The 23,056-nt window shown below is 58.1% G+C and overlaps 2 protein-coding genes across 7 annotated transcripts in view; one reads left to right on the top strand and one right to left on the bottom strand.

The window, feature by feature from the left end:
- Positions 1 to 16,535, top strand: part of AP2A1 (adaptor related protein complex 2 subunit alpha 1) — a 54,081-nt gene extending 37,546 nt beyond the window's left edge. For 3 of the 5 annotated variants that reach the window (XM_067718456.1, XM_067718457.1, XM_067718460.1), the window contains 20 exons: positions 4,491 to 4,620; positions 5,145 to 5,246; positions 6,640 to 6,748; positions 9,759 to 9,909; positions 10,216 to 10,384; positions 10,537 to 10,674; positions 10,813 to 10,995; positions 11,455 to 11,552; positions 11,723 to 11,954; positions 12,070 to 12,237; positions 12,320 to 12,483; positions 12,799 to 12,864; positions 13,208 to 13,264; positions 13,370 to 13,452; positions 13,555 to 13,634; positions 14,836 to 14,969; positions 15,058 to 15,174; positions 15,268 to 15,337; positions 15,567 to 15,701; positions 16,094 to 16,535. In XM_067718456.1, coding sequence (XP_067574557.1) covers positions 4,491 to 4,620; positions 5,145 to 5,246; positions 6,640 to 6,748; positions 9,759 to 9,909; positions 10,216 to 10,384; positions 10,537 to 10,674; positions 10,813 to 10,995; positions 11,455 to 11,552; positions 11,723 to 11,954; positions 12,070 to 12,237; positions 12,320 to 12,483; positions 12,799 to 12,864; positions 13,208 to 13,264; positions 13,370 to 13,452; positions 13,555 to 13,634; positions 14,836 to 14,969; positions 15,058 to 15,174; positions 15,268 to 15,337; positions 15,567 to 15,701; positions 16,094 to 16,171 — 2,464 coding nt within the window. In that variant the 3' untranslated portion in view covers positions 16,172 to 16,535. The remainder of the gene's footprint in view (positions 1 to 4,490; positions 4,621 to 5,144; positions 5,247 to 6,639; positions 6,749 to 9,758; positions 9,910 to 10,215; positions 10,385 to 10,536; positions 10,675 to 10,812; positions 10,996 to 11,454; positions 11,553 to 11,722; positions 11,955 to 12,069; positions 12,238 to 12,319; positions 12,484 to 12,798; positions 12,865 to 13,207; positions 13,265 to 13,369; positions 13,453 to 13,554; positions 13,635 to 14,835; positions 14,970 to 15,057; positions 15,175 to 15,267; positions 15,338 to 15,566; positions 15,702 to 16,093) is intronic. The other 2 variants (XM_067718458.1, XM_067718461.1) reach the window with 1 other exon arrangement.
- Positions 16,311 to 21,432, bottom strand: FUZ (fuzzy planar cell polarity protein). Of its 2 annotated transcripts, XR_010938939.1 has the most exons (12): positions 21,300 to 21,432; positions 20,919 to 21,040; positions 20,556 to 20,640; positions 20,266 to 20,334; positions 19,939 to 20,043; positions 19,720 to 19,825; positions 18,918 to 19,115; positions 18,676 to 18,771; positions 18,224 to 18,330; positions 18,066 to 18,130; positions 17,910 to 17,984; positions 16,667 to 16,803 (listed from the first exon to the last, which is right to left on the bottom strand). XR_010938939.1 is itself a non-coding variant. In XM_067718473.1 (11 exons), the coding sequence occupies exons 1-11, from the start codon at positions 21,408 to 21,410 to the stop codon at positions 16,577 to 16,579; spliced, it is 1,260 nt and encodes a 419-aa protein (XP_067574574.1). In that variant the 5' UTR covers positions 21,411 to 21,432; the 3' UTR covers positions 16,311 to 16,576. The 2 variants fall into 2 exon arrangements, 1 of the variants encoding a protein (XP_067574574.1); XM_067718473.1 differs by lacking the exon at positions 19,720 to 19,825 and having other exon boundaries at positions 16,311 to 16,803.
- Positions 21,433 to 23,056: the final 1,624 nt, after the last annotated feature.

Here is a 23,056-nt window from a genome sequence, read left to right as displayed (position 1 = left end):
GCTTCATTCCTTTTTTATGAACCAATAATAACATTCCACTGTATGGATGGACCACAATTTATTTCTCCGTTCATCACCAAGTTTCCACCTTTCGGCTGTGATGAATAATGCATGCATTTGTGTGAACTCTGTTTTCGGTTCTGTTGCGGAGCTGCCTGGGCATGAAATTGCTGGGTCATAAGGTATTACGCCTTGTTTCAAAAAAAAAAAAAAAGAAAGAAAGAAAGAAAGAAAACAGCTGCGGTTGAATTTCCCTTCGGGTCCCTCATATCATCTCTCCATCTGGCGTTCCTCCCGGTGCCCTGAGTCTGATGGTGCTTATTCCCATGTACGTTTTGTCCTTTTACACCCAGGCACACCCCCCTATATTATGTAGCTTTCAGCTTTACCTACATAGTATCACAATCTCTGTGTAACTTAACCAAGTTGATCAATCGCTCTTATTCTTTTTTTTTAAATATTTAAATATTTATTTATTTAATTTATTTGGCTGCATTGGGTCTTAGTTGCAGCACGCGGGATCTTCGTTGCGGCATACGGGGTCTTTCGTTGGAGCACGCGGGTTTCTCTCTAGTTGTGGTGCGCGGGCTCAGTAGTTGCTGCACGGGCCCAGTTGCCCCACGGCATGTAGGATCCTAGTTCCCTGGCCAGGGATCAAACCTGCGTCCCCTGTATTGGAAGATGGATTCTCAACCACTGGACCACCAGGGAAGTCCCCGCTCTTATTCTTTTATTTGGGATTCTCCTGGACGTTTCCTTACCTGTCACGGAGATGATAATAGAGTCCACCTCCTCAGAGGGCTGTGCTGAAGATTAAACGTGTTAATATGTAGAAGCTCTTAGAGCCTGGGCCAGAGGCAGGCCTCATGGGGTGTGAGCTATGATGATGATGGTGGAAAGACCACCATTCATGGAGCTCCGCTGTGGGCAGACCTTCTGCTGGTTTCTGGTTTTAATATGATCTTTCCTATGCCATGACCTTGAGCACGTGTGTGTGCCTTTCCCCAGGGCAGGTGTCTGGGAGCAGAATTGCTGGTCTAGGTCCGCATGCCTTACAGCAGCTACCTGACCAGGGGTAGCCCAGCTCCTTTTCTGACGGCCTGTGTCTGTGTCCACCCGTGGCCACGGCACCCGAAGGCTCCCGTCTCCCCAGCCTGGCCGACACACACGAGTCTGCCTAGCTGATGGGAGAACACGGAGCCACCATGTCCATGCAATTCACGTTTCTCCTACACATCCAGGAAAACATCTTTTCACCTGGCCTTTGACTCCTGCAGTTTCGCCCACCCTTCCTGGGACCCTCCCCTGTGCTTCTGTTGAGTCCTTTCTGGGGAAATGTCACTGTAAGGCCCAGTCTGGGTGGTCGAGACAGCTCCTAGGACCCATTCTGTGCTTGAGGCCGCGATACCCAGGTTCACTTCTTCATCCGCCAATCTGTGGGGGTCCTCATTTTCCCCAGGAGGAAATTGCCAGTCAGAGAGGGTCAATGCCTTATCCCCAGATCACGCCCCAAGCAGGCGTGTCTGACCCCAGAGACTGGGGAGTGCTTTCTAGAACTGTTACGCTTCACACTGTTCGTGATGCTGGGACCTGGGTGCTGACCGGGCCATGAACTCAGCCCTCTGGATGGGACACTGCTGGCTGCCAGGCTCTGTGCTAACCCAGTGCCTGTTCAGTTTCCTGTGGCCACTGTAACCCACGACCACAAGTTAGGGGCTTAAAGCACACATTGATTCTCTCACAGTTCTGGAGGTCAGAAGTCCACAGTGAGGCTCACTGGGCTAAAATCAAGGTGTTGCTAGGTCTTTTCCAGCTTCTAGAGGCTGCCTGCATCCCGTGGCTCATGGCCCCTTCCATCTTTAATCAGCAGGGTAGCATCTTCTCTCTGATCTCTGTATCTGGCCTTGCATCTCTCTAACTCTGATCCTCCTCCTCCTCTCTTCTAAGGACCTTGTGATTACATTTAGGGCTCACCTGGGTAATCCAGGATCATCTCAAGATCCCTGATTTCATCATATCTGCAAAGTCCCCTTTGTTTTTGTTTTTTTGCAGTACGCGGGCCTCTCACCGTTGTGGCCTCTCCCATTGCGGAGCACAGGCTCAGCGGCCATGGCTCACGGGCCCAGCCGCTCCGCGGCATGTGGGATCTTCCCGGACCGGGGCACGAACCCATGTCCCCTGCATCGGCAGGCGGACTCTCAACCACTGCGCCACCAGGGAAGCCCATATCTGCAAAGTCCCCTTTGAATGTAAGGGAACACATTCACAGGGTCTGGACATTAGGATGTGGACCTGTCGGGGGGGGCATTATTCAGCCCACCACAGTGTTTGACAGGCTTCCTCTCCTCTGAAGAGGGGAGTAGGGTTCCCATTTTATGAAGGACATTATGGAGGCTCAGAGAGGGAAGGGCGCTTGCCAGAGGCCACACAGCCCTGTGGGTCCAGGGCCACACTGGGTGTCTCGTTAGCATGTCAATTTCGTATCTGTTCAGTATCAAACTTGGGTCTCATTCAGCGCCCCACCAGCCATCTTGCCCCAGGTCCCCACAGAACAAATGGTCTCACCACTCGCCAGGTCCCTCAGGTCAGAAACTTGAGGGTCACCTTGTCCCCTCTTCTGTCTCCACCACCTCATAGTAAAAATGTATCAGAACAGAGCCACTTCTCACCTGCATGGCTGCAGCGGGGTCTGAGGCACTGTCGTCTCCTGTCATCTCCTGCCAGGACTTTTGCTGTCACCTCCCCCCCCGACCCCGCCCCGGCCTCCCACAGTCTCTTCTCCACACAGCAGCAGAGGGACCTTTTAAAAACATAAGTCAGGGCTTCCTTGGTGGCGCAGTGGTTGGGAGAGGCCCGCGTACTGCAAAAAAAAAAAAAAAAAAGCAAGTCAGATCTGGGGACAGTGGTCCATAGTAGTACCTATTTTCTCGGTTTGTTGTGGAGATAAAATGAATGAGCCAGTGCCTGTACCAGGGCCGAGCAGATCGGAAGGGCCCTGGGTGGTAGCTTTTACTGCTGTCGCCTTAGTATCATAGCTTCCCTGCTTGTCACCTGCAGTGGCTCCATCTCCCGCTGGGTAAAAGCATAGTCCTCACCGTGGCCTGCAAGGCCCCACACGGTGTGGCTCTCAGCCCCTGCTCTGTCCTGTCTCCAGCCACACAAGACTCCTCCAAGCTCCTTCCACACACAGGCCTGCCTGCCTCGAGGCCTCCACAGGCTCTTCTGTCTGCTGGGAACATTCTGTGCAGAGTTTTAGTCGTTTCTCTCAGTTTTCTGTTTACCTGGTGCCTTGTTAGTGAGGCCTTCATCCAAAATAGCGTCCCCAGGGACTTCCCTGGTGGTGCAGTGGTTAAGAATCCGCCTGCCAATGCAAGGGACACGGGTTCGAGCCCTGGTCCGGGAAGATCCCACATGCCACGGAGCAACTAAGCCCGTGCGCCACAACTACTGAGCCTGCGCTCTAGAGCCCTCGAGCCACAACTACTGAGTCCATGTGCTGCAACTACCGAAGCCCGCGCACCTAGAGCCAGTGCTCTGCAAGAAAAGAAGCCACCGCAATGAGAAGCCCGTGCACCGCAACGAAGAGTAGCCCCCGCGCCACAACTAAAGAAAGCCCGCGTGCAGCAATGAAGACCCAACGCAGCCAAAAAATTAATTAATTAAAATAAAAAATTAAAAAAACAAAAACAAAACCCCAAAATAGCATCCCCGGAGTGCCTGCCCTAGTTTGCTCTGTAGCACTGAACCTGGACAGTATCTGTTGTAGGATGCTGGCTGCCCTGGTGAGAATGTACGCTCTGTGAGGACACACTGTTTTTGGTTTTTTTTTTAAGAAAGAACAACTTTATCTGATACTCTGTGGATTATTTATTTATTTTGGCTGCATCAAGTCTTAGTTGCAGTATGCGGGATCTTTCGTCGCAGTGCGCGGACTCTTCGTTGCGGCGCAAGGGCTTCTCTCTAGTTGTGGCACGTGGGTTCCAGAGCACGTGGGCTCAGTAGTTGCACCGTGCAGGCTTAGTTGCCCTGCAGCCTGTGGGATCTTAGTTCCCCGAGCAGGGATCGAACCCGTGTACCCTGCATTGGAAGGCGGATTCTTAACCACTGGACAACCAGGGAAGTCCCTGTGAGGACACACTTTGGACCAGTTTGTCCACCACTCTGTCCACAGAGCCGACAGCAGTGCCTGGTTCCCAGTAGGTGCTCAATAAGTGGATGGTAACTGAATGAAGGTGCAGAGCCACGCTTGGCATTTTGCTCGGCCCTGCCCACGACCCCATGAGGTTACTGGGATGCAACCCATTTTGCAGATGAAGAAACTGAGGCCCGATGGGCAGTGAGGGCAGCACCAGATGGGTTCCTGGGTCTGCCGGGCTTTTTCCGCCTCTTGTTGGACACCCTTCCTGGGAGGAGCGAGAGAGGAGGGGGGAGGTGTGCAGGGCCGTGGTCACGCTGACCCCCCACTCCCACCCCACATTGTGTCCCGGCAGGGACAGCATGGACAGTGTGAAGCAGAGTGCAGCCCTGTGCCTGCTGCGGCTCTACAAGGCCTCACCCGACCTGGTGCCCATGGGCGAGTGGACGGCCCGCGTGGTGCACCTGCTCAATGACCAGCACATGGTGAGACCCCTGCCTGGTGCCCAGGGACCCTGGACCCAAGACCGACCGCCCTTGGCAGCCACCTGATGCCTGGGGCCCCCCACCTCTGCCCTGATTCCCACCTGGATGCCTGGGGACCCCTCCTCTGCCCTGATTCTTACCTGAATGCCCAGGGCCCCCCACTTCTGTCACTGACACCCACCTGGATGCCCGGGGTTCCTGTCCAGTGTCCCCAACACCCGTCACTCACCCAGCCCCTCAGAAAAATCCCAGCCTCTGTTTCCGACACCCAGAGATTCCCCCATCGGCTGCCCAACCAGCACAGAGACACTGACATCTGTCGCCACCCACAGTGCTCCAGTCCCTCATGGTCCCCAAGCCGTGAAACAGCCACCACGACACCTGTACAAACCCAAGCGCACCCCTCAGGCCACCCCAGACCCAAGTACTCCTGCGCCTCTCCTCTCAGAACCACAGCCTGGACACTTGTCCCCAGTCTGACCCTCCCCCGAGGGCCCTGACCTGCCACTCGTCTGCCCCTACAGGGCGTGGTCACAGCCGCTGTCAGCCTCATCACTTGTCTCTGCAAGAAGAACCCGGATGACTTCAAGACATGCATCTCCCTGGCTGTGTCTCGCCTGAGCCGGGTGGGTGTGGTATCAGCGCCAGCTGCAGCGTCCCTGTCCCCTGGGCACCTCTCTGGTCCTCACTTTCCCAGAGAGACCATCTAGCTCAGTGGTTAAGGACTCAGGGTCAGAGCTGGGTTCATCCCAGCTCCGTCACTTCCTGGCTGTGTGGCCCTAGGCAAGTGGCTTCACCCCTCTGGGCCTCGTTTGCCTCATGTGTTCAAAGGGGATTATTCCAGTGCCTGCCTCACAGCATAGCTGCTGTGAATTAATCTGTATAAAGAGCACAGGGCCGGGCATACGATGAGCTCCCAGGAAGTGAGGTTGCTCTCCTGTCTGTCTCCCTCTCGTCCCCCTCTCTTTCTTCTTCCTGCTTCTCCTGCTTTTCCTTCCCTCTTCTGCTCCTCTCACCACCTTCGCCCCTGTCCTGGGAACATGGCCTGAGGCCTCCTGTGGGCCCATCTCTGTGCAGGCTGACACTTGGGGACACGGATGAGTCAGACCCGAGCCTGCCCTCAAGGAGCTCCCTGTCCTGTTGAGGGGAGGGATGTACGGCAGGGCCAACTCAGGCACAGATTATCATAAAAGGGGCGGTGTGTGCAGTCGTGGAGGTAGCAAGGACGTTGCAGGCCCCCCAAAGGAGGCACTTCACCCAGCCTAGAAGTCTGGGAAGGCTTCCTGGTGGAGGTGATCCTTGCCTGAGTTGAGACTTGGAATAAATATAAATGTTTCCTGAGGAGGTCGAGAGAGGCCTGTGTTCTCCACCAAAGAGAACAACACACCAGCTTACTCATTCGTATTTTCATTCATTCACCACACATCCGAATTCTCTCGTGGGCCAGGCTTGGTGGGGGAGACACAGACAGTAACAGCGGGGGCGGGGCACCTGCTGTCATGGAGGCGGCTCAGAGCAGGATGGGGCTTGCTTCCTGGAGAGGGGTTTTCAAGGTGGCGTAGGAGTTTGTCGTGAGGAAAAAAAGTTGCTAATTCCCCCACCTCTTCCCTGATCCCTTCTCGTGTCTGACCTTGTAGTAGGCCCGGGGACCCAAGAATGGGTCAGACCCAGTTCCTGCCCCTGTGTATCTTCGGGTGTTGGGGGAGGGCCACAAGGAAGCACTCTCCAGGGAGCCGTGGGGTCCAGGTTCTAGTGAAGGCAGCCCAGGGCATTGTGAGGCGCAGAGTTGGAGTCCCCTTCACAGAAGGGGATCGGGTTGGCCGAGATTTCCTGCCCACCCAACGCCAGCTTTTCTTGGAAAAACCGACCAGTCCCAGATCCAGCCAGTCACTCGCTGTGTGCCCGAGGCTTCCTCACCACCCTCCCTGAGCTTCAGGTTTCTGCACCATAAAACTGTCAGGTCACAGCCACCCCTCCCCGTGCCCCCACCCATGCCTCGCCCCCCTCCTCTGCCCCCAGATCGTCTCCTCGGCCTCTACCGACCTCCAGGACTACACCTACTACTTCGTCCCGGCGCCCTGGCTCTCGGTGAAGCTCCTGCGGCTGCTGCAGTGCTACCCCCCGCCAGGTACTGCCGAGCGCACCCGGGCTGGGGTCTGGGGCCTCCAACCCCATGGCTGGGCAGCGGGGCCGGGTGCTGGGGGTCTGTGTCAGGAGTCCTCTGAGGCTGGGCTGGTGCCTCTAGCCCCTGTTCCGAGGCTGCAGTGGGGGCAGCGTTGAGCCCAGGGCCCATGCTGGGAGGCCCCGGATGAGAATGTTGTATGAGGCTGTTGGAGACGGCTTGGGGGAGGATGGGCAGCAGAGAGCAGGGCATCCTCCCGGCTCAGCACAGACAATGGGACAAATCGCTTGTTTGTTGACTCCCCTGCTGTGGGCCTGGGTCCCTGCAAAACCAGACTCACGCTCCAGCCCTGAATGCTCCAGCCCTGGAATGTCGGGGGCTGTCATCGCATCTGTTACAGATGAGGAAACCAGGGCTTGGAGAGGGGAGGGCCTTGTCCAAGGTCACCCAGCAGGTCAAGGGGCAATTCCAGGCCATGCAGTGGGAGTTAGCATAGCTCTGCTAGGGGTTTTCATGCCCTCGTTGCTCATGGTCATGACCACTGGTGTGGACGGAGGGTACTGCAGTGAGCTGGTACTGCACCGGGGTGTCCAGGTGCCCCCAGCAGAGCTGGCGAGGGGCAGCTGTCCCTGAAATAGACACACCGGGCAACTGAGGCTTGGAGAGAAGACATTGCCTTTCCAGGGCAGCGAAGGAAGAGCAGAGCCTGACTCCTGAATCTCTGCTCTAAACCCTTTCCCTCTACCACGTGGGCCGTGGCTCCCCCGGGCTTCTGTATCCTCGGCTGTCCGACCTCACAGAGCAGTTTTGAGGGACCCTGTGCTGAGGTGCTCAGCACACAGTAGGCGCTTGATAGACCAGTGCCCTTCGATTCAACCAGGGTGCTAAGCACCTGCTGGGGGCCAGGGAGCTGGTGTGTAGCCCCAAATCTTCACAGCCAGCTGGGTGCGAGCGTGCGCGTGCGTGCACACACGCACACACTGTAATGGAGTGTATGATGTAGGTGACACCCAAGGCCCCTCCCAGCGGGTGAAAGCCAGGGATGAATTTTGTCATGAGGCCCTGGGGAAGCCTCGTCCCCACTCTGGGCCTCTTTTCTCATTCTGTAAGGAAGGGCATAGTTAGAACCTAAGCCCTCTTGCATCTAGAAGCCCCGCCTCATAATTTTGGGGTGTGCCCTGGGCAGGTACCTCACCAACTCTGATCCCCTGCCCTGTGAGAATTGCAGCCATTCCCCCACCCCACCCCCACCCAGTGCTGGGCAGGGAGGGGCTGCTCCAATTTGTTTCCAAGTAATTTATTTTTTATTCAGTTGCACCAGGTCTTAGTTGTAGCAGGCAGGCTCCTTAGTGGCAGCACGTGGGCTCCCTAGTTGCAGCAGGCGGGCTTCTTAGTTGCAGCTAGTGGGCTCCTTAGGTGTGGCATGCAAACTCTTAGTTGTGGCATGCATGTGGGATCCCTGACCAGGGATCGAACCCGGGCCCCCTGCATTGGGAGCGCAGAGTCCTATCCACTGTGCCACCAGGGAAGTCCCATAAGTCTCTTTTAATCTCGAAGAATTCCCCCTTCATTCCATGACACTGGCCTTCACTGCAACCTTTGGTTAAGAAAAATTTTGGACATAAGGATAACTTGGGAGAACAGTAAAATGACCACACCCAGATGCCCCTGACCCAGACTCAGCGGAGCTTTACCACTTTGCTGGATTTGCTCCCTTGTTCCCTCACTGTCTCGGACATCCAGTTGCTGAATTACTTGAAAGTAAGTGGCAGGGACTTCCCTGGTGGCTCATTGGTTGAGAATCCTCCTGCCAAAGCAGGGGACACGGGTTCGAGCCCTGGTCTGGGAAGATCCCACAGGCCGCGGAGCAACTAGGCCGGTGCGCCACAACTACTGAGCCTGTGCTCTAGAGCCAGCGAGCCACACTACTGAGCCCACATGCCACAACTACTGAAGCCCGTGTGCCTAGAGCCCGTGCTCCACAACAAGAGAAGCCACCACAATGAGAAGCCTGTCACTGCAGTGAAGAGTAGCCCCCGCTCACCACAACTAGAGAAAGCCCGCGTGCACCAACAAAGACCCAACACAGCCAAAAATATATTTTTTTAAAAAAAGTGGCCAAAAAAAAAAAGTGGCAGACATCATAACACTCCCCCTCACCCCAAAATATTTCCGCAAACGTCTCTTAGAATCAAGAGCGCTACAAAACCGCAGTGCTCTCGCCACGCCTAAGCAGATTTGGAATAGCCTTGGGGTCATCAGCTACCCAGGCAGCAAACCGCCCTAATTGTCCGTAGCATTATTTTTATGGCTTAAAAAATACAGCCTAGGACCACAAATTAACTGATTACGTCTTTGTCATTCTTTTTTTCCATCTGGGATAGCCCCACCCCCACTCCCAGTTTTTGAAGAAACGGGGAGGTTTTGGGTTGCAGTGTGTCCCATGGTTTGGATTGGGCCGATCGCTGCCTGTGTCCTTTAGCTGGTTCTCTATCTTGTGAATTTCCCGATAGATTTGGGTACAACATTCTTTGCTAGAACACTTGACAGTTGTTCTGTCCACTTGGTGTTGCCTCACAGGTGAGGGAATGGCAGTTCCCGGGGTTTGTGTGAGCTCCTAGATGGCAACTGTCTCAGGCACTCAGACCCCTCCTTGGGAAGAGCCGGGTTTGGGCGTGTCTCTGGGGAAGGTTCCCGCAGCTTTCTTTGTTCTGTGAGACTGCTAAAGTGCATGAGTGCTGCGGAAGGGGAAACGGGGGCTCCCAAGGGTGGAGCCTCTGGCCCAGCAGAGTTAGAACGGAGCAGGAGAGCTCAGGTCTGGAGTCTTGTCCTCTGTCAGCCTCCCCTGGTCACCTGGGGACCCAGGAAGGACTTGGGGGAGTAGAGGCCCCAGCCTGAAGCTGCAGGGCCCGCACTCTTCCTCTGGAGGATGCGAGCCATGGCGTGGCCCCTGCCCCTGGCATGCGGGCCGGGCCGGCAGAGAGCTCAGCCCAGGGCGTGCCCTCTGGTTCCCCAGAGGACGCGGCCGTGAAGGGGCGGCTGGTGGAGTGTCTGGAGACCGTGCTCAACAAGGCCCAGGAGCCGCCCAAGTCCAAGAAGGTCCAGCACTCCAACGCCAAGAATGCCATCCTCTTTGAGACCATCAGCCTCATCATCCACTACGACAGGTGCCTGCCTGCTGGGGGCGGGAGCCTGGCCTGGGAAGGGAGGGCTGAGGGCCGGGAATGTGCCTGCTAGCTAGGAGGGTGATGGGGGTGTGAAACGCTGCCCTGCCAGATTGGCACCGGGCCCCTCTTGAGGGTCAGAATTCCCGAATATCTGTATTTGGGCTGGATGCCCAGGTGTCTGGGTCCCCAGGGGACCCAGGGCAGGAGTTAAGAGCTGAATCAGCGGAGGCCCGGTCCTCCATCTCCTCATGTCATCTTGGGTGTCTTCCCTGCCCCCACCCCGGTCTCTTCCTCTTTTGCCGGCAGTGAGCCCAACCTCCTGGTCCGGGCCTGTAACCAGCTAGGCCAGTTCCTGCAGCACCGGGAGACCAACCTGCGCTACCTGGCCCTGGAGAGCATGTGCACACTGGCCAGCTCCGAGTTCTCCCACGAGGCCGTCAAGACCCACATTGACACCGTCATCAACGCCCTCAAGGTGCGACCTTTGGGAGCCTGCCCCTGGCCACACTGACCTGGCCTGTGTCTCCTCTGCTCCCTCAGAGAGGCTCTGGGGGTCAGAGGCCCTGGGGTGGCCGGCCCATGCCAGGAGGGAGCCTAGAACACACCCTACCTGCTCTCCTCCCTCAGACGGAGCGGGACGTCAGCGTGCGACAGCGGGCGGCCGACCTCCTCTATGCCATGTGCGACCGGAGCAATGCCAAGCAGATTGTGTCAGAGATGCTGCGGTACCTGGAGACGGCCGACTACGCCATCCGCGAAGAGATCGTGAGTCCTGGCAGGGGCAGGACGCCCAGACTCCTGGGTCTCCAGATCAGGATGCGCTGAGCCCAGATGGGGTGAGTGCACACCCCACCTCCCCGCCGTGGGCACACTCGCACACCCGACCTCCCTCCTGGCTGGCAGGTCCTAAAGGTGGCCATCCTGGCTGAGAAGTACGCCGTGGACTACAGCTGGTACGTGGACACCATCCTCAACCTCATCCGCATCGCGGGCGACTACGTGAGCGAGGAGGTGTGGTACCGCGTGCTACAGATCGTCACCAACCGTGACGACGTCCAGGGCTACGCTGCCAAGACCGTCTTCGAGGTCAGCACCCCCGTCTCACCCCCACAAAGGGGCCACAAGGCAGAGCAAGGACAGCTGGGGCGGTGGGCCAGGTGGCCTGGGCCTCCATCCTGCTTCCTCCTCCTCAGAGGGGCCTTGGCCTCCTGGGGCCTTCCAGGGACACAGGGCCCGGGCCTCCACGGGCTCATATATATGAGGGTCAGCAGGGCGTGGGGTGCCACCAGTCCCCAGGTCCCGGCAGTTTCTCACTCCCTCTGCCCCAGAAAAGAGGGCCCATTCTGCCCCATTTTACTCCCTGTGTGAGCTCCGGCCAGTCACTGAACTGCTCTGTGCCTCACTTGCCCCATCTATAAACCCACCCACAGCAGAGTCAGGAGGCTTCTGCAGTTAATAGGAGTCGAGGGCTCAGCGCCGCGCCTGGCACATGCTGAGCGCTCCTGAGTCAGGATGGTGCCACTCACCGCTGTCCCCGCCCCCCAGGCGCTCCAGGCCCCCGCCTGCCATGAGAACATGGTGAAAGTTGGCGGCTACATCCTTGGGGAGTTTGGGAACCTGATTGCTGGGGACCCTCGCTCCAGGTGAGGGGGTGAACGCACACAAACTCCTGAGGGGTCTGGGGCCCTGGGGTCCGCCTGCGATCCCCGGAAAGGTCCCCCTGAGGGAGGCAGCACCTCTCATGGGGGCTTCTGGGAGAGGGTGGTGGAGCTGGCCACCTGCTGACGCGCACCCCCGGCCCCGCCCCCTGCAGCCCCCCAGTGCAGTTCTCCCTGCTGCACTCCAAGTTCCACCTGTGCAGCGTGGCCACCCGGGCCCTGCTGCTGTCCACCTACATCAAGTTCATCAACCTCTTCCCGGAGACCAAGGCCACCATCCAGGGTGTCCTGCGGGCCGGCTCCCAGCTGCGCAACGCCGACGTGGAGCTGCAGCAGCGCGCCGTCGAGTACCTCACCCTTAGCTCGGTGGCCAGCACGGACGTCCTGGTCAGAGCCCCAGTCCCCACGCGCCCCTCCTCTGCACCTCTGTCCCCTCCTCCTCCCCGGGACGCCCGTCCCTGACCTGCTCCTTCCCCCCAACCCCCCTGCCCCGACCCCGCAGGCCACGGTGCTGGAGGAGATGCCACCCTTCCCCGAGCGAGAGTCGTCCATCCTGGCCAAGCTGAAACGCAAGAAAGGGCCAGGGGCCGGCAGTGCCCTGGATGATGGCCGGAGGGAGCCCAGCAGCCACGACATCAATGGGGGTGTGGAGCCCACCCCCAGCACCGTGGTGAGTCCCGTGGGGCTGGGCTGCCGGGGCTGGGCCCAGCCATGCCGTCCTCTCTTTTCACCTGTGCCTGCATTCCCTGCAGTCCACGCCCTCACCCTCCGCCGACCTCCTGGGGCTGCGGGCAGCCCCTCCCCCAGCGGCACCCCCAGCTCCCTCGGGTGCGGGCAACCTCCTGGTGGACGTATTCTCCGACGGCCCGGCCGCCCAGCCTAGCTTGGGGCCCACCCCCGAGGAGGCCTTCCTCAGGTACCGCCCGCCTTGGGCCCAGGGCTGCCCCCTTTCCATCTGCCCCCTCCCAACTCCCCCCTCCCTCCCTGTCCCTCAGCCTCTGTCGCCCTGGCTGCCACCTCCCCCGGCCTCCTGCCTCCCTCTGGGCCACTCTGGACTCTTGGCTGACCCTGGCCACCCTGTTGTCCTTTCCCGTCATCACGTCTCAGCCTGCTCTTCCTTCTCTCCTTCCCTTCTCCCCACTCCCTCTCTCTTTGCCCTCTTGCTGCCTCTCTGGGATTGGCTGCTGCCACGCCTGTCTTCTCTTGTCTGCTCTGGGATTGGATGGCCCAGCGAGCTGGAGCCGCCTGCCCCTGAGAGCCCCATGGCTTTGCTGGCTGATCCAGCTCCAGCTGCTGAGTAAGGGGTGGCCTCAGGGGGTTGGGGGGCAGACTCCCGTGTCCCCAGGGAGGGTTAGGGGACTGGGAGCTCTCGTCAAGCTCTCCTGATGAGCTGCAAGGAATTGGAAGGGAGTGAAATCAAGGCCGTCTGATACAGGGTAGGGGGGTGCTGACGGTACCTGCCAGGGTCCTATTCCCACTAGAGGCAATTGCCAGTCTGATTCTGGGGCTCTTTGGGGAATCTGGGTATATGGGTTCTGGCCTTCTGTTCCTTCAGGGCTTGCAAGCTCTCACCACTAGCTCTGGGCCTTTACCTCTAGCCCCCCAAGCCCCTTCCCATCTCTCTCCTTTCCCACCTGCAGCCCAGGTCCTGAGGACATTGGCCCGCCCATCCCGGAAGCCGATGAGCTGCTGAATAAGTGAGTCGTGGGTGAGGTTGGGGAGGGCAGTGGGGACAAGTGGGAAGCACAGAGCAGGAGCCAGGCGAGCACCCGTCATCTTGAGCTCCCACCGCCCCCACCCAGGTTCGTGTGCAGGAACAACGGGGTCCTGTTTGAGAACCAGCTGCTGCAGATTGGAGTCAAGTCAGAGTTCCGGCAGAACTTGGGTGAGTCCAGGGGGCGATGGGGTGAAGTTTCAGGGAGACCTTGGCTTCGGGAGGGCATGGAAGGAACTCAGATGGAGCCCTACCTCTCCTCACCCCCCACAGGGCGCATGTATCTCTTCTATGGCAACAAGACTTCAGTGCAGTTCCAGAACTTCTCTCCCACCGTGGTCCACCCTGGAGACCTCCAGACTCATATCCTGTCGGCCTGGCCCAGCCCCGCCCCTCCAGGTCCACCTTCCTGGCAGCTGGGAAGGAGATGGACCCAGGTCCAGACCCCTGTTGGGCCCTCTTACTTGAAAGCCTGAGCCCGTGGTACTTCTCTGAGATTTAGTGTCATCTGTAAGATGGGGTGGGCCTCTTTAACAGGACAGGAGATGGTAGTGACATGATGCGATAGGGATGCAGGAGGTGTTACTTCTGGAATCACAGCTGCTCTGGGCCTCAGTTGGTCCCTGTGAAGCCCCTCCCGTGTCCTGACCTCGTCTTCCATCGGGCTCGACACCCGATTCCAGTGCCTCCTGCCCTCGAAAGCCAGGCCTGGGGGTCTTGTTGCCAACCACGGCCTTCTCCTGTGTGTCCTGGGCCAGTCACTTGGCCTCTCTGAGCCTTGCTATCCCTTCTGTGAAGTGTAGATCTTCCTCCTCCTTTTCACAGGCTTGTTTTGAATATCAGTGTGGTTCGAAGACCCTGGAAGGGTGGCTGGCATAAAGGAACTGCTTGAGCAGTGTCATCAGTCCCCTGTCCCCCTTCTCTGGGCCTCAGTTTGCACAACTTGGAAATTAGAGTGGTTAGACCCTAAAACTGAGGACCTTTTCAGTTCTTTGGTTCATTCAGCATTTCCAGAGGCCTTCTGTAGGCTCAGCTCTGTGCTGGGCAGGGCCCGGGGGAGAGAGACATAAGACCCCGTCCTTGCCAGTGGGTTGTTGACACAAAGGCCACCATTTTGGTGAACCTACCCTGTGCCACACACACTGACAAGTACTTGTGCTGGATGATTTCATTGACTGCTGAGGACACTACGTCCATTTCGCAGATGAGGCTAAGAGAGGTTAAGTGACTTGCCCATAGTAACCGAGGTGCTAAGAGGTGGGATTCAAACCCAGGTCAGCCTTCAGAGCCGTGGTGTGACCTGTACCATAATGGAGGTGGCTGAGCCCACTATGGAAGGCCAGAGGAGGCACCTAGGTCAGAGGTTTGGCTTAGGAAGGACTTTGGAGCTAGGCCTTGTACGATGAGCCCTGGACGGCAGCACTGAGCCCCTGAAGGGACGGCAGGCTGGGGCTTCCAGGAAAGTTCTGAACCATCAGGTGGATGGTCAAGTCCCTTCCCCATCACCACCACCCCGCCCCCCGGGCCGCTCCTGTTTCTGGCTTCCTTGACCACGGGCGGGCACAGCTGGCCGTGCAGACCAAGCGGGTGGCCTCGCAGGTGGACGGTGGGGCACAGGTACAGCAGGTGCTCAACATCGAGTGTCTGCGGGACTTCCTGACGCCCCCACTCCTGTCCGTGCGCTTCCGGTGAGTCAGGAGGCGGGGCGTTGCCGGGTAGGCGGGGGTTCCGGGGCGAGGGTGTGGTCTGACCGAGCCCTCCCTCCTCTCCCGCCAGGTACGGGGGCGCCCCCCAATCCCTCACCCTGAAGCTCCCGGTGACCATCAACAAGTTCTTCCAGCCGACGGAGATGGCGGCCCAGGACTTCTTCCAGCGTTGGAAGCAGCTGAGCCTGTGAGCCGCGCGGGGGACGGAGCCAAAGCCGCCCTCAGGGTGGGCGGGGCTGGGGCTTCCAGATCCCTGACTTGAACCTTTCCCGGCCCCTAGGCCCCAACAGGAGGCGCAGAAAATCTTCAAAGCCAACCACCCCATGGACGCGGAGGTCACTAAGGCCAAGGTGAGACAGGCTAGACAGGAGAAGCACCGCGGCTAGTTTCCCAGCCCTGCCTCTCTCTCCAACTCTGGGATTTGGGGAGCAGTGGCTGCTCCACTTCTGAGCCTCTGTTTTCCCATGTGTAAAGTGGGGCCAATTTCCACTCCAAAGGGTTTGGGGGAACTGGTGTGCCACTGTCTGGGAGCTAACAGAGATCGGGCACCCTCTGACGGCTCCCCCCCTTCCTCCTCAGCTCCTGGGGTTTGGCTCTGCTCTCCTGGACAATGTGGACCCCAACCCAGAGAACTTCGTGGGGGCTGGAATCATCCAGACGAAAGCCCTGCAGGTGGGCTGTCTGCTCCGGCTGGAGCCCAATGCCCAGGCTCAGGTGAGTGGTGCTCTGCGAGGCTCCCTGCTTCGTGTGCATTCTCTGCACCCGGCCCCCTCCTGCCTCACTGTGTTCTTTGAATCACATGCCTCTGCTCTGTGGCCCTGTCTCCTCCCTCTCCTGCCTCCCTCCTGTCTCTCCATCCTCTGGTCTTCCTCTCCCTTTCCCTCCCTGACTTTCGTCTCTCCATATCCCTTCCACCCTTTGTGGCCTCTTTTTTATCTTTCATCCTTTACCTCTGTCTTCCCTGGCCCTTCTATCACCTTTCTGATCCCTTGATCCTTTTTCTCTCCTCTCATCATTTATCTGCCCTGTATCCCCCTCCCCCCCAACCCCCCACCCCGGGCTCTCCATCCTCTCTGCCTCCTCCCTGAGTCCCCCTGTCCCCCCAGATGTACCGGCTGACCCTGCGCACCAGTAAGGAGCCCGTCTCCCGTCACCTCTGTGAGCTGCTGGCCCAGCAGTTCTGAGCCCTGGACTGTGCCCCCGGGGATGTGGCCGGCACTGGGCAGCCACCAGGACTGAGGCAGCCGTGGTGGATGGGGCAGCGAGGGGACCTCCGCTGGTGACAGGGAAGACCCCGGGGTCGGGGGGTGCCTAGGACCTTCCTCCAGCCTTTTGTATTTTTATTTTTGTTCATCTGCTGCTGTTTACATTCTGGGGGGTAAGGGGGAGCCCCCTTCCTCCCTTTCCCCCCCGAAGCACAGAGGGGAGAGGGGCCAGGGAAGTGGGAATGTCCTCCCCTCCCACCCCACCCTGTCGTAGCCCCTTCTGCCCCCTCCCTGTCCAGGGGCTGTGTATTATTGTGAGCGAATAAACAGAGAGACGCTAACAGCCCCATGTCCTTGTCTGTGTCTGGCGCTTACGCCCAGCGGTCAGAGGAGTGGGGTGAGGGCATGCAGAGTGTGGGTAGCTAGGCCCCGCAGCCCATGCGTGGGGCTCTGAGCAGACAGCAGCAGCAGCAACCGCCGTGGCCCCAGCTGCAGGGCCACCAGTCGCCATCCTGTGCCTGGCTCCTCAGCCCCCGACACCAGGTAGCAGGCTCTCGGTACCTGCGCCCGATGGACCACCTCCTCCGCCTTCTCCTCTGGCTGCCCCGCCTCTGAAGGAAGGACAGGGAGGGTCGAGGTGACCAGTGGGGCCTGGACAACTAGGATGCCAACCTGCGGGGGCCACCCCCATCCTGGGCCTAAGTTTGACTCCTGACAGAGGAGAGCCTTACAGCTCCAGCCAGCTGTCAGGACCTGAGAAGATCACGGACTTTCTCCCCCTCTTCCCACCCAGCCTCAGTCCCCCACTTTCATGGGTACACTGCGTGTGCAGCCCTAGGTAATCTGCTTAGCAATACAGATCATAAACACGCAGGAGATGTTTCCCAGGTGCCGGGCGCTGGGCTCCAGGGAAGACCTCCCGTAACCCTTCTGAGGACCCTGCCCCACTTACAGGTGGGAAGCAGGTTGGGCGGTGGAGTCGCATAGCTCGGAAGGGACAGTCGTCTGCCCCTTCCAGGTGGAGCTTTTTACCATGTTGTTACACTCATCAGGGTCTTCGCTGGGGTGGTAGTGTCACTCTAGGTCCGCAGCCCATGCGTGGGGCTCTGAGCAGACAGCAGCAGCAGCAACCGCCGCGGCCCCATCTGCAGGGCCACCAGTCGCCATCCTGTGCCTGGCTCCTCAGCCCCCTTTGTCTCTCTGAGCCTCACAGGTCATATGTGACAACTTTTCCTTCCGGACCTGGGCTCCGTGGAATCTACCACCCCTACTCCACCCAAGACTATCGGCAAAGTGTGTACTTGCAGCACTAGAGCAGGAGTGTGTGGATGTGGGAGCCAGGCTTGCCTGGCTGAATCGTGGCTCTGCTGCTTATTAGCTCAGCCTGTTTCCTCATCCATAATATGGGAATGATGACATAACAGGAGATAGCCCTCACCTATGAGGATGAAGTGAGTCAGTACACAGAAAAGCACTTGGCAGGACATGAGGCCTCAGTGTTAGCTATTAGGATTAGCCAGGAGGTCCTGAAACCTACCGATTGGGACCTCCCTGCCCCTCTCTTGCCTTCCTGTCAGTGTGCACTGCCCAGTCCTCACAGACAGCCACGCCCACTTCGCAGCTGGCTTCTCCTACCAGTTTCCCCACCATCAACTTGTGAGAGCTGGGACTCAAGTGTCCCAGCCTGTGCAAAGGGGGCGCTGTGCCCGGCGCTGACCTGGTGGAAAGTGCGTGGCGGTGACCAGGGTGTAGAAGGAGCGGAAGAGGCGCCGACGCTGCTCAGAAGACGGTTCTGAAGGGGGAAGAGGGACAGGGTAACAGAGAGCCCCTCCCCAGCCCACGCCCCTCCTGGCCCCGCCCTCCTCTCAGTCACCTTGATCCCCCGAGGGCTCCACCGTGAAGAGGCAACGTTTCAGTTCCAGGTGGAGGAGCAGCAGCCTGTGGGAAAAGAGGTGTCACGGCCAGAAAAGAGGGGATGAGGACCCCCAACCCACTCCCCACCTCCAACCCACTCCCCGGTCTGAGCCCTACCCAAGGATGTCCGTGTGCAGGGGGAAGCCCGCGGGCAGCGCTCGGGATCCCAGCGGCAGGCAGGCCCGCAGCGGGTCCAGCAGTGGCTGCCACCAGCGCTCCAGAAGCTGCAGGGGGCGTGGCCAGCGAGAGAGGCGGGGCCGGTGGGTGAGGTCGGGGGAATACCAAGAGAAGGCGGTTTGGCCAGGGCAGGGGAGGAGAACACAAGGGCAGAGGGCAGAGGGGACCGGGGAAGGGGCGAGGCCTGGAAGGACGCTATAAGAGGGAAAGAGGGGCCGAGCTGCGGGGACGGTGATTGGAGCACAGCCCGAAGGGGGCGGGACCTACGAGGGGCGGGGGCGGGACCAAGGGCGAGTCAAGCGTAAAGAGCGCACTCGCGGGTCAGGGTGCTCAGAGAAGGGCCGGGGGTAGCGGGTGAAATAGGGGAAGAGCGGGACGTAGCCCAGATTCACCTGTGCATCCAGCTGGCTGAGGGGAGGGCGCGGCCCGCAGAGCAGACACAGCTCCAAGCCCGGCAGGAGCGTCAGGGTCAGAAGCCGGTGCGGCACCTGAGGCAGCCCGCAGAGTGGGCTGGCCGCAGCTCCTCCCCTTCTCATCGCAAGCCCCGCCTCCTCGAGACAGCCTCCAGGTACCACCCCTTGCGCGCTCCTCCCCGCCCCCACCTTCCCCCTGCCCGCCCCATCCACTCACTCACCGTGGGACTCCCGTGAGGCAGGTACACCGGGTAGTCGCGAGCGGCCTGCGGCGGCAGGGATCCCACCAGCCAGGGGATCAGCACGGCTTCCGGCATCCCCAGCCGCCACCAGCTCTCTGTCGCTGCCACCACCCGGCCCGACACGACCAGGCTGACGAAGGCCGTGCCCGCAGCCTCGGCGAACCCAGAAAGGGCTTCCTGGGTAAGGGAGGCAGGCCGGCTGCAGGTCAGGAGACCTGAGCAGGGCCGACAGTGACTTCCCAGGTGCGTAAGGAGTGGGAAGAGACGGCCATACAATTCAAAGCTTGCCTGGTGGCCGTGCTCATGTGTCCCACCCTCCCTGGGCCTGAGTTCCTTCACCTTCACATGCAGGTACCATCCCAAGTCACAGTGCGAAATTAAACAGGTAGGGTGATTGCTACATAGCCTGACACGTCCTACAGAAGCTAATACTTGTAACAGCAGCAGCTACGGTTTATCGCGTTGTATTATAGGCCAGGTAGGCGCAATCTACAACCTACTGAAGCTCAGAGAGGTCAAGTCACCTGCCGAGAGTCACAATGCTGGGAGGCAAGTCATGCCAGATGAATCCAGAGCAATATTTAAGGAAGGGGAGATAGAGATCTCCTAGGTAGAAGGAACAGGATGTGCCAGGGCAGGGAAGCTGGGAAGCTGTGGGGATTTGTGAGACTCATGAGGCAGCTGGGAGAGGGTGGACTGTGGAGTTAGTAGAGATTAGGGCGAGCAGGCTGGCGGGCGTCAGATTCCTCAGGTCCTCAACACCAGGCTGAGGGGCTGAGACCTTGTCCTGGGGGTGATGGAAAGCCACGGGCGGGCTGTGACCAGGGGAGGGGCAGGGGCAGCTCTCGGTGTAGAAAGATCCTTCCAGGGTCAAGGCGGGGGTTGGACTAGAAGCCAAAAGGATAGGAAGAGGTTGAGGCAATGGTCCAAGGGTAAGAGGATGGGGACTGAGCCAGGGCCAGAGGGACAGTTTTAAGACTTTACAAGGCATTCCCAATACCTGCAGCAGGGACCCCTCTGGAGGAACCACACAGTCCACACACTGGGTCAGGTCCCCGATGAGCTCTGAGTCCCCAAGGAAGCTGTCGATGAGGCGGTAACTGGCCTAGCAGAGGGAAAATGAAGCCTAGGACCCAGGTGGTACCCAGATCTGCTGCCTCCTCCTCAGAAAACTGGCCCTACTGGGCCTTGCTGAGAGGTGTCAGACAACCAAGCTGCCCCCTGAACCCACTGGGTCAGGCTGCCCCGGGGGCTTCTGGGAACTGTAGTTCCCAAATATCAGTAACCAGGTATCCTAACTTCCCATCCTCACGTCCTGCAGCCTCACCCTCAGCTCCTTCTTCAGTCTCTCTACATTGCGGATATTGGTCAGCTCTTCAAGTCCCACAAGAAGAACCTAGAAGAAACATATAGGAGAGCAGGGGACCTGGATTACTGATTATAAGACAGGAGGGGCTGGGACTCAGACTCCTGTGTCTGCAGGAGGAGGAAACTGGGGATCTGGACTCCTTAGTCCGAGGCAGGAGGGACTGAGTTCTAGGATTCCTGGGTCCTGAGGGAGAGGGATGCTGAGAGTTCAGATTCCTGGGATTGGAAAAGAGGGCTGGGGAGTCTCACCATGGCCCCAAACACCATCTGGAGTAGTCTCTCCAGCCTCAGCTCCGAGGTGCCCTCCTCAGATGACAGAACAATGAGGGTGATGCTGTGAGAAAGGAAGGTGAGAAGGAAGAATGAGTCCAGGCCAAGGAAACAAGGCAGGGAGGAGAGTAGGGTCTGCCCTTGATCCTGGATGCCAGCTACATCCATGCCCGAGCACAACCTGCTTTTCATTCAGAGAAACTCAGGGATCAGAACGGGTAACTGACTTGTCAAAGATCCCACAGCCAGGTAAACAGCTGGCGTTAGAGAGCTGGATGGCCTCAGGGTCGTCTTCAACAGGAGCTATCACCCTGGCCCTGCCCCCAAGCTACCCTTGGAGACCTGTCATGGAAGCTCTTCCACACCACGGTTGTGTCCTCCGTCTTCGCAGAGCTCAGCTGCACCTCGAGATTCTGCCCAAACATATGGACTCCATTGAGGGAGCCGATGACAGAGAATGGGAGCTGGGGAAAGATTGGGGATTTTAGACAGGAGCCCCCAAATCCCGTCTTCTATTGGAACCAATGACTCAGGTCCCCAACCCCCTCCTCTCTCTAGATCTCCTGGCCCCTCCTCTTCGGGGAACCAGGATCACTGGTCAATTGCACCCTCGACCCTCCAAACTCAATTCTGAAACTTCCCCAGCCCCTACTCCCTTGAAGACCCAGAGTCCAAGCATCTAAACCCCTTCCATTTCGGAGATCCAGGCGCCCGGGGCCCCACCTGTTGGCGGGCGGGGGCGCCGCCGCGGCTGCTCCTGCAAAACAGAGGGACCCCGCTGGATGCCGCGAGGCACAGCAGATGTACGGTGCCTTCGGTCCCCTCCTCCCCCATTTGGAACCCCCGCTTCCCAGTCCCTCCGTGGGGACAGTCAATGCCCGCCTTGGAGCATGCCGGTAGTCACACGAAGTCAGGCTGCGGTCCGAAGCCGACAGAGGGCGAGATGGGGAGCTAACTTTAAGAGGACTGGATTCCCGCCTTCTTCATCCAACTCAAACCCCCATCAACTCCTATTCCAGCACCTCCCCCACGCCCCGTTACGCTCTCTTCCGCCCCAGCCGGAAGTCACAATACCCCTAACAAAGATGGCGGCTAATTTTATTTGCGAAGCTTCCTAGTCGCTCCTTGGAGCGGTTCGACTCTATTTAAGAGAATGAAGAGCCCGACTCGAAGGTAGGGACTGCGCCAAGGCGTTGCCTAGTAACCATCACGTAAACTAATACGTTTCACATTCTAAATTGACAAAGAGCCGTGCCACACTCAAAGATGGCGACGGTGCCGAGGCGTTGCCTAGCAACCGCTTTGGCTTAGCTTTCCGTTTTGTAGTGGCAGCACTATGCCATACTCAACGATGGCGACAGTGCCTAGGCGTTGCCTAGCAACCACCATTCAGTCCTCGTTCTCTTCCAAGGCTAGAAACAGCTGTGCCCCTCTCAAAGATGGCCGCATGACGAATCCCGAGCACTTCCTTAGAGCAAAATCTCCCCCCTCACCCTCGAGGATGGTTTGGTCCGGCGAGCGTTGCCTAGTAACCCACAAATGGCATGGTTGTTTTTGCTGTTAGAAAAAGAAAGATGAAATCCTTTATTTTCCAGAATCGGAAAATAATATTATTTGTAATGAATTTATACATGATAGTGTATTGTGCAGAATGTGAAAATACTCCTCCCAAAATCCTTTCCCTAAAATAAAATCTTTACAGTTTAACACAGAATACTCACGTTTTCACAAATATGGTTACTGTGTTAATGTTGTTTTCAAACTTTCTTTTTCTCATGAAACCGTATAAATGCAATTCGTCTTTTTTTTTTTTTTTTGCGGTACTCGGGCCTCTCACTGTTGTGGCCTCTCCCGTTGCGGAGCACAGGCTCCGGACGCGCAGGCTCAGCGGCCGTGGCTCACAGGCCCAGCCGCTCCGCGGCATGTGGGATCTTCCCGGACCGGAGTACGAACCCGTGTCCCCTGCATCGGCAGGCGGACTCTCAACCACTGCGCCACCAGGGAAACCCCACTTCGTCTCTTTTGAATGTCCTATTCTAACCTATATTATAGATGTAACAAAATAGATTTAGCCTATCCTATGCTGATATGCGTTAGGTTCTCACCTCTGTGTGTTTAAAGTGATGAAGTAAATCTTCATTAAGTTATCAATTTAGTCAGCTAGATTTTCTCTCTCTTTTTTTTTTTAACATCTTTATTGGAGTATAATTGCTTTACAATGTTGTGTTAGTTTCTGCTGTATAACGAAGTGAATCAGCTACATGCATAGCTACATCCCCATATCCCCTCTCTCTTGCGCCTCCCTCCCACCCTCCTTATCCCACCCCTCTAGGTGGTCGCAAAGCACCGAGCTGATCTCCCTGTACTATGCAGCTGCTTCCCACTAGCTATTTTACATTTGGTAGTGTATATATGTCAATGTTACTCTGTCGCTTTGTCCCAGCTTACCCTTCCCCCTCCCCGCGACCTCAAATCCATTC

The sequence above is a fragment of the Pseudorca crassidens genome, chromosome 20 (genome assembly GCF_039906515.1).
Source record: "Pseudorca crassidens isolate mPseCra1 chromosome 20, mPseCra1.hap1, whole genome shotgun sequence".
In the NCBI taxonomy this organism is placed as follows: Eukaryota; Metazoa; Chordata; class Mammalia; order Artiodactyla; family Delphinidae; genus Pseudorca; species Pseudorca crassidens.
Note: the sequence above shows the minus strand (reverse complement) of the source record. Positions and strands in the feature narration are given on the sequence as shown.